Source organism: Salvelinus sp. IW2-2015, linkage group LG32, assembly GCF_002910315.2.
Source record: "Salvelinus sp. IW2-2015 linkage group LG32, ASM291031v2, whole genome shotgun sequence".
In the NCBI taxonomy this organism is placed as follows: domain Eukaryota; kingdom Metazoa; phylum Chordata; class Actinopteri; order Salmoniformes; family Salmonidae; genus Salvelinus; species Salvelinus sp. IW2-2015.
The window spans coordinates 31,449,722-31,459,728 of NC_036871.1; the positions used below are offsets into that span (position 1 = coordinate 31,449,722).

Genomic DNA, 10,007 nt, shown 5'->3' on the forward strand with positions numbered 1-10,007 from the left:
GCCTTGGCTGTAGAGCTAAACTATTTCCTTCATTATTTGAGTTTAGCCTCTCACTGCTCTGTCCCTCTGGCATCTGTTGTCTAGTCTCATCAGCCATTGTCCTGATATGTCTTTTCATGTGTTTTGCTGCACTGAACATGTTAGCATGTGGTTTCCATATAGAAGAGTGAAGCGATGGCCCTACTTCATCTGTCATAGCAGGAACAGATGGCAGACCACTATGAGATGGGACCATTGAGATATTCTGAGAGTACTCTTCTGTGGAATGAAAGGAGAAATCTGGGTGGCCATCAGGGTCAGTGTCTCTGCCTGGATCCACAGAGGTCCACAGCTGCCCATCAGTCTCATCCATGACAAACTGGTCAGGTCCTGCCAGGGTCGTGGTCTGATCCAGCTCCTCATCCTTCACTAGGTCAAGTGAGTCCTCGTCCTCGGCTGGCCGGTGCTGCTCTGTGCTGAACACCTTTGTAGATCTGATCCTCTGGACGATCAGAATTGGGGTAATGTTCCACTGAGTGTTCAGGAGATGTGTTGGGTTGTGTGATGAAGTCCTCATCACAGTGCCGTTGCTCAAAGGATGGTGGTTTCCCAGGCTTGAAACCAGATTCTAAAGATTTGGGCAAAAATATTAAGAAACATTACAAAGGACCCTTAACAGTTGCAAAACATGACTGCTTTAGAACTGTGTGTCCGTGCGCTACATATGCCAGAACATAAAACACCCAACACCAATGTAGCAATTTGGAACGTGCATACCACCACACCCACACAGTCTTCCATAGACAGAGCAGTGCCCCTTATGGTCAAACCCACCCTCTCCAGTTGCCCTGAGCTCTTCCTGAGCGTTAGTCTTCCACACGTCCTCTGCTGTCTCATCTTTGATCAGTATGGGTTCAGTCTCCACTCTGCAGGCTGTAACAGGGACTGAGGTTATTACTCTGGACACACACCATATATGTATTTATATTACCTTTATTCAACCAGGAAAATCCCATTGAGACACAGTCCATTTTGCAAGGGAGACCTGGCCAAGAAGGCAGCAGCAATCAATACATTACAACACTTAAAACACAACACAATCAGCACAGCAATACAATCCAGCCTACAGGAAACATTTACACTCCTCCTGAACAGAGTTTTGTACCAGAGTTTTAAAGTAATTGAGGGGCACTAGACTAATACATCTAGTTTAAACATACTTTGTAGAAAAGGTCATGCCTCTGGTGAACAATAAAGAAGGCAGTCTTGCCTAACTCAGTAACGGCCCTGGGGACTTTAAGTAGCAACCACCTAGTAGACCGGGTCTGGTAACTGCTAGCGGTGAAGAAGAGCAGGTTACAGAGGTAAAGAGGGAGTTTACCCAGAAGGGGTATATGAACACATATCTAATGCTTTTCATACTCATGAATCACACAAAAGCAGAACATTCTCCTGATATTCCAATGACAGAATTGATCCAAGAGCTCAGGTCTCTATAACTCTAAAAGGTGATGTATCACACATGGGGTTGAGAGTCCCCTTCAACGCCATATCGTCATCCCTCCACTGTGAGCTACTCCTCTGCTTGTTCAAAACAGTATTGACTGGATATGAAGATCTCTCTGATGACATGAGGTAAAAAAAGGGAAAATAATTGTGTTCAGTCAAATATTAGGGCTATTTACACATTTACATTTTGCATATGCAATCAATTTAACATGAATAACACATCAACTACCTTTTCTACTGACTCGTCCTCGTGTCTTCTTCAGCTCGCTCTCCATCATTTGACACTTCCTTTTCAGTACATCAATATCTCCCTGGCTTTGGGTCATTTCCAAACGTATAACAGCACAGCTATCATCTACACGATTGTTTATTTCTGTTACAGCTGCTTTAGCCAATACCTCCATAATGGATACCAACTGCACCTGAAAATTGCCGCTGTACATATTGTCCAGCCCAAATTACAGATTTGTAATCGCTCTGTGAAGTAAATAGTTGACCATAACCAAGCTAATGTGCAATAAACAATCCGTAGCAGTTGATAAAAGGCAACAATGTGACCGTGTTAGAGAGCATCAAAACAGTGATGTATCATGGGTAAATTGTGACTGACTGATATACAAATAATATTGAGTAGTTATTTATGTTGCAATGTTTTTTGTAGATCAGTCAATCTCAACATGCTAGTAATGGCATCTTTATGTAGGCAGAATACAAATGGAGGTTTTTGGGGGGGATAAACACCGAAAATAAGGTATATGGTAAACACAGGCTTATAAGATCTTATGTTTTCTTCTATAAAATATTCTTAATCAGCTAATGTCACTATGTGAATGTATGTCATTTAAAAAAGCACATAAAGGCTTTATAATTCATAAAGGGCATGTTAACTGACTGTGGTTATTTCATAGAGCAAAATGTATAAGATCTCCTAAGCCTGTGTTAACCTCAGACCTTATTTTTGGCATTTATTTCAAAACCCTATTCTTTCACCATTCATTTTTCCCGTAGGGATGGCTGGGTTTCGGGACTACAAGCGAACTGGAACAAAGTCTCGTTGTCTGGCAAATATTGTGTATCTAGTAAGATGAAAGAAGTTTCATACAAACCCATTCACAGAATCTACCCTCTAAAGACCTTTATTGTACTCAGATTCAAAATTGCTATTGATAACAAATGTGTATTTTGTGGTTGACTCGACCATTTATTTTGGGACTGTTCTTATGTCACAAGATTTTGGAGTGAGATAGATTTTATTATAAAATAAACTACAAATTATATGGACCCCCGATTTAACTTTCATTGTTAGTTTATTTTTCATGGCAGATTCTTTATCCATAAAATGAAGCAGGCAGAGAAAAAACCCCTCTTCACATTGTTATGGAAAAATGTAAACGTTTTGAAATGATCTGTAAGTGTAAAAACAAAAAAGCAATACGTACCATAAAACTTTCAAATGCAACATGTAACAATTTCAAAGATTTTACTGAGTTAGAGTTTATATAAGGAAATCAATCAATTGACCAATTTTTTTTATTAATCTATGGATTTCATCATGACTGGGAATACAGATATGCATCTGTTGGTCAGATTCCTTTAAAAACAAAAAAAGGTTGGGGTGTAGATCAGGAAAACCGTCAGTATCTGGTGTGACCACCAATTTACTAACATTTCTGAAAATGGATATAGTGTTTTGGAATAAAACTCTTCATATACAGTCCCCTATGTATTTATTTAGAAAATGAAGCTAACACTTTTCATTTGGCTCTATACTCCAGCATTTTGCATCAAATGTTTTATGAGGTGACCTTTTATTTGAGGGTATTTTCATACATAACTTCTTTACCGTTTAGAAATGTATGACCTTGATCTAGCCTCCCCCATGAAAGTTTCATAACTATTTGGACAAATTTACTTAACAGTATTACATTGTCAAAAGTTTAGTATTTGGTCCCATAGTCCTAGCACGCAATGACTACAACATGCATGTGACTACAAACTTGTTGGAAACACTAGCATTTTTTTTGTGTTTGGATCAAAAATGTGTCAATAAAGCAGTGAATTGGGAGCATAAACAGTGTGAAGGGCCTTCCTCATCTGTACATGTATTCTTTCTTAGCCCAGCACATTTAAGGATGTGCGTATGCCCAACTTTTCTATACTCATTATGTTGTGCCCAATAGAAATTAAAAGTAAATAATGTAGTGTGTCATTTTGGAGTCATTTTCACTGTAAATTAGAATATATTGTTTGTTTTTAAATAAATAGATAATTATTTTATAAGTGAGGAGCCATTAACAGTCAAACATGAACACCATTTTACCTTCTGTACCACATTTACCCATAAAGTGTTACAGAAAGAACTATGCAATTATTAACTATTTGTTCCATCTGGTCTGAGACAACATTAAACTTGTGTGTGGATCCCCTGGGTATGCGGGTACCACGTATTGAGATACTGGACTTTCTCCTATGTGAGTTCTTTGATGTGACTTCATACCGGAGCGCTGGGGGAAGCATTTCCCACACTGTGTGCACTTGTAGGGCTTCTCCCCGCTGTGGACTACAGCATGTCTGATCAGGTTGCATTGCTTGGTGAAACTCCTGCCACACTGTTCACAGGTGTACGGTTTCTCTCCGGTGTGACTCCGGAGGTGTTCTTTTAGCTGCCAGAAACGCGGGAAGCTCTTCCCACAGAAGGTGCAGCTGAATCGCCTCTCGGTGGTGCCGCCTGATCTCCACTGAGTCCTCATTCTCTTCACCATGTTAAAACTACTGRGACTCAGGCTGTATCCAGAGAAGGTGGAGGTGGTGGCCATGTTTGACCCTGTCATGCACTCACTCAATCTCACTGTTGCTTCTGAAGCCCTGTATTGATGCTGCCTTGACTGTAGAGCTAAACTATTTCCTTCATTATTTGAGTTCAGCATCTCACTGCTCTGTCCCTCTGGCATCTGTTGTCTAGCCTCATCAGTCAATGTACTGACATGTCTTCTCATGTGTGCTGCTGCACTGAACATGTTAGCATGTGGTTTCCATATAGAAGAGTGAAGCGATGGCCCTACATCATCTGTCATAGTAGGAACAGATGACAGKCCACTATGAGATGGGACCATTGAGATATTCTGAGAGTACTCTTCTGTGGAATGAAAGGAGAAATCTGGATGGCCATCAGGGTCAGTGTCTCTGCCTGGACCCACAGAGGCCCATAGCTGCCCATCATTCTCATCCATAACAAACTGGTCAGGTCCWGCCAGGGCCGTGGTCTGATTCAGCTCCTCCTCTTTCTCATTCTTCACTAGGTCTAGTGAGTCCTCGTCTGGCCGGCGCTGCTCTGTGCTGAACACCTCTGTAGACGCAAGCCAGGGTGTGCCTGGTTCCTCTGGACGAGCAGAATTGGGGTAATGTTCCACTGCGTCTCTGGGAGATATATTGGGTTGTGTGATGAAGTCCTCATCACAGTGCCGTTGCTCAAAGGATGGTGGTTTCCCAGGTTTGGAACCAGACTCTAAAGATTTGGAGATAAACATAACAAAAGACCCTTAACAGTTGCAAAATATGACTGCTTTAGAACTGAACTGTACGTGCGCTACATATGCCAGAACATATGCCAGAACATAAAACACCACAGTCTTCAATAGACAGACAGAGCAGTACCCCTTATGGTCACACCCACCCTCTCCAGTGATCCTGAGCTCTTCCTGAGGGTCAGTCTTCCACACATCCTCTGCCGTCTCATCTTTGATCAGTATGGACTCTGTCGCCTCTCTCTGCTCCACATCTGTAGGCTGTAACAGGGACTCGAGGTTATTACTCTGGAAACCCCATGTCTAATGCTTTTCATACTCATGAATCACACAAAAGCAGTAAATTGTCCTGATATTCCAATATCAGAAGTGTCATTTTAAAATGTGATGTATCACACCTTGGGTTGAGAGTCCCCTTCAACAGCCATCTCTCCGCCTCTCCACTGTGAACTACTCCTCTGCTTGTTCAAAACTATCTTGACTGGATATGAAGATCTCTCTGATGCCATGGGATAAAACACGGGAAAATACTAGTAATTGTATTCAGTCAAATATTAGGGCTATTCACACATTTACGTTTTGCATTTGCAATCAATTTAACATGAATAACACATCAACTACCTTTTCTACTGACTCGTCCTCGTGTCTTCTTCAGCTCGCTCTCCATCATTTGACACTTCCTTTTCAGTACATCAATATCTCGCTGGCTTTGGGTCATTTCCAAACGTATAACAGCACAGCTATCATCAACACGATTGTTTATTTCGGTTACCGCTGCTTTAGCTAATATCTCCATAATGGATATAAACTGCGCCTGAAAATTGCAGCTGGCCATCTTGTCCAGCCCAAATTACAGATTTGTATTATCTGTGTTAAGTAAAGTCTACAATTTCCAAGCTAATGTTCAATAAACAAGCCGTAGATGTCGATAAATTAAAACAACGCGTGATGCGTGCGCAATTGCACTTCCGTTCAACAACTCGTGACCTAAGTATTTATTACCGTAAATATGAGATTGCAACAAACCTTCAAAATTGTTAGAATTAGCACTGGCACAACAAATACCAGGGTCTATTCTAGTCTGCATGTAGGATAGACATATATATTGACCAAAAAAGTCGCGTTTTAAAGAATTCTGTTTTGCCCGAGTTCTGTTAACGACGGCGAGGGCAGGCGGGAGCGAAGTACACTGTGTGCTAGTTTAGCTAGCTTGTCAATGACTCCGGTACACGGAATGCGGGGGCTAGTTAGTACATGATGTCGCTAACTTTCAAAATAGCTAGTACACGGTGTCACCCGAGCGGGAGGCGGAGACAACCGGTAAACAGATCCAGGAATGCCCACATGCAGGAACACCCCGAATTGTGACCTGCAGTTTTACACTATTGGGATTATTATAGGAATAGGGTGACATCGACCTAACTCTCATTTTAATACACCAATGGTAACATGATATCCTCTTACCTAATTAAAATAAGGGCACTGTTTGGTGTATGCTTACCCTGGCGTGACATTGAGAACCAAACACATCTGACTTATCAAATATTCAGCTCGATTTACTCTGATTCAAAAATGCTAATAAGCATCAAAGTAGACATCATGCAAGACTACAAATCTCTAGCTGACACCTTTGCTAACAGGTATTGTGTCAATTTAAAACTTGCACAGTATAGTTCATAGAATTGTCAATTGAAAGAAATTTAGCCAATTTATTCATTACTAAATTTAGCTAACTTTAGTTAATCAAGAGATTCTTACCTTTGCCTCGATTCGGCAGTCTCGTCCACCATTCGTAGTTATTTCTGATAGCTACATTAGCATTTCATTTTTTTTTTAAGGGGGGGGGGGGGTAAATACAGACAAATATTTTGATAGGTCACCTTGTTTTAGAGATTTACACTGTTATCAAAACATCACACCAGGGTAAGCCTACATTATTTTTTCTATGGGAAAAAGGAATGGTGGAAAAACGATTGGAACCATTTTCCTGTTTGACCGCTAGGTTTTATGGGTATTATAACTCATACTGTGGTACTCTATTCTACTGGTGCTGACATTTGACTGTAGGGTATCAGCATATATAAAAGTTTACACTATTCATCTTTGGCAAAGATAATTATACAGTGAGTTTCAAAAGTACACTTTGGATTTGAAATGACACAAGTACTATGGGGTTAAAGTGCAGACTCAACTTTCATTTGAGGGTATTTTCATCCATATCGGGTGAACAGTTTATAAATAACAGCACTTTTTGTATATAGTTCCCCATTTTAGGGGACCAAAACTATTGGGACAAATTCACATGTGTATGAAAGTAGTCAAAAGTTTAGTATTTGGTCCCATGTTTCTAGCACGCAATTACTACATAAAGCTTGTGACTCGACAAACTTGTTGCATTCATTAGCTGTTTGATTTGGTTGTGTTTCATATTACTTTGTTCCCAATATAAATGTATGGTAAATAATGTATTGGGGTCACTTTTATTGTAAATAGGAATAGAATATGTTTCTAAACATTTCTACATTAATCTGGATGCTATCGTGATTATGGATAATCCTCAATGATGCGTGAATCATAATGAGTGAGAAAGTTAGACACACAAATATCAGTTAGTTATAAATGTAGTTATATCTTTGGTATAGCACTAGCAAGGAAAATACCAGGATGTATTCTGGCCCAACCGGCTGCAAGATAGCATTATAATTCCTTTAAAAATCATTTTCTTGGCTGCTCTACATGCAGACTAATATTAACCAAAAATAGAAGACATTAAAGAATTCAAGATGGTAGAATGTCTTCTGTTTTTAGTAAATATATACGGTGCATTCGGAAAGTATTCAGACCCCTTTACTTTTTTCCACATTTTGTTACGTCACAGCCTTTTCCAAAATTGATTAAATAGTTTTTTCCCCCCTCATCAAATCTACACACAATACCCCATAATTATAAACCAAAAACAGGTTTAGATTTTTTTATTGAAAATAAAAAACTGAAATATCACATTTACATAAATATTCAGACCCTTTACTCAGTACTTTGTTGAAGCACCTCTGGCAGTGATTACAGCCTTGAGTCTTCTTGGGTATAACGCTACAAGCTTGGCACACCTGTATTTGGGGAGTTTCTCCCATTCTTCTCTGCAGATCCTCTCAAGCTCTGTCAGCTTGGATGTGGAGGGTCACTACACAGCTATTTTCAGGTCTCTCCAGAGATGTTCGATCAGGTTCAAGTCTGGGTTCTGGCTGGGCCACTCTAGGACATTTAGAGACTTGTCCCAAAGCCACTTCTGCGTTGTCTTGGCTGTGTGGTTAGGGTCGTTGTCCTGTTGGAAGGGGAACCTTCACCCCAGTCTGAGGTCCTGAGCGCTCTGGAGCAGGTTTTCATCAAGGATCTCACTGTACTTTGCTCCGTTCATCTTTCCCTCGATCTTGACTAGTCTCCCAGCCCATGTCGCTGAAAAACATCCCCACAGCATGATGCTGCCACCACCAAGTTTCACCGTAGGGATGGTGCCAGGTTTCCTCCAGACGTGACGTTTGGCCTTCAGGCCAAAGAGTTTGATCGTGACTAGAGAATCTTGTTTCTCATGGTCTGAGACCTTTAGGTGCCTGTTGGCAAACTCTAAGATGGCTGTCATGTGCCTTTTACTAAGGAGTGGCTTCTGTCTGGCCACTCTACTATTAAGGCCTGATTGGTGGAGTGCTGCAGAGATGGTTGTCTTTCTGGAAGGTTCTCCCATCTCCACAGAGGAGCTCTGTCAGAGTGACCATCAGGTTCTTGGTCACCTCCCTAACCAAGGCCCTTCCCTCCTGATTGCTCAGTTTGTCCTGGCAGCCAGCTCAAGGAAGAGTCTTGGTGTTTCCAACTTCTTCCATTTAAGAATGATGGAGGCCACTTTGTTATTGGGGACCTTCAATGCTGCAGAAATGTTTTGGTACTCTTCCCCAGATCTTTGCCTCGACAACAATCATGTCTCGGAGCTCTACGGACAATTCCTTCAACCTGATGGCTTGGTGTTTGCTCTGACATGCACTGTCAACTGTGGGACCGAATATAGACAAGTGTGTGCTATTCCAAATCATGGCCAATCAATTGAATTTACCACAGGTGGACTCCAATCAAGTTGTAGAAACATCTCAAGGATGATCAATGGAAACAGAATGCACCTGAGCTCAATTTCAAGTCTTATAGCAAAGGGTCTGAATACTTATGTAAATAAGTTATTTCTATTGGTATTTTTAATACATTTGCAAGAAAAAACGTTTTGCTTTGTCATTATGGGGTATTGTGTGTAGATTGAGTAAAAATTATTGATCCATTTTTGAATAAGGCTGTAACGTAACAAAATGTGGAAAAAGTCAAGGGGTCTGAAAACTTTACGAACGCACTGTACATAACTACATGCAGGGGAGAGTGCCGTAGCTCATATGGTTATAAATGCATAAAAGGCATCTTTAAATGCTCAACGCACTGGGTTAAATACAAAAACACTTTCAACCATTCTTATTCAAAAGTAAATGGTTCCTTATGAGTCTAATGATGTTTATTTATCCCAGTTAGTTGACTGAAAACAAATTCTCATTTACAGCAACGACCTGGGGAATAGTTACAGGGGAGAGGGAATGAGCGAGCCAATTGTAAGATGGGGATGATTAGGTGAAGGTATGATGGCCAGATTGGGAATTTAGCCAGGACACCGGGGTTAACACCTCTACGATAAGTGCCATGGGATCTTTAGTGACCACAGAGAGTTAGGACACCTGTTTAACGTCCCATCCGAAAGATGGCACCCTACAGAGGGCAATATCCCCAATCACTGCCCTAGGGCATTGGGATATTGTTTTAGACCAGAGGAGGGGGTGCCTCCTACTGGCCCTCCAACACCACTTCCAGCAGCATCTAGTTTACCATCCAGGACCAACCCTGCTTAGCTTCAGAAGCAAGCCAGCAGTAGGATGCAGGGTGGTATGTTGCTGTCTTTATGAACCATTGAAC

General features: G+C 41.0%; 2 protein-coding genes across 2 annotated transcripts in view; one reads left to right on the forward strand and one right to left on the reverse strand.

Moving 5' to 3' along the window:
* LOC111956639 (actin-binding protein IPP) overlaps positions 1-10,007 on the forward strand; it is a 390,618-nt gene that overhangs the window by 308,126 nt on the left and 72,485 nt on the right. The gene's annotated exons all lie outside the window — the stretch shown is intronic.
* Positions 957-6,986, reverse strand: LOC111956649 (zinc finger protein 572-like). The gene is made up of 4 exons (XM_023977175.2): positions 5,634-6,986; positions 5,411-5,511; positions 5,162-5,273; positions 957-4,993 (listed from the first exon to the last, which is right to left on the reverse strand). The coding sequence occupies exons 1-4, from the start codon at positions 5,845-5,847 to the stop codon at positions 3,864-3,866; spliced, it is 1,557 nt and encodes a 518-aa protein (XP_023832943.1). The 5' UTR covers positions 5,848-6,986; the 3' UTR covers positions 957-3,863.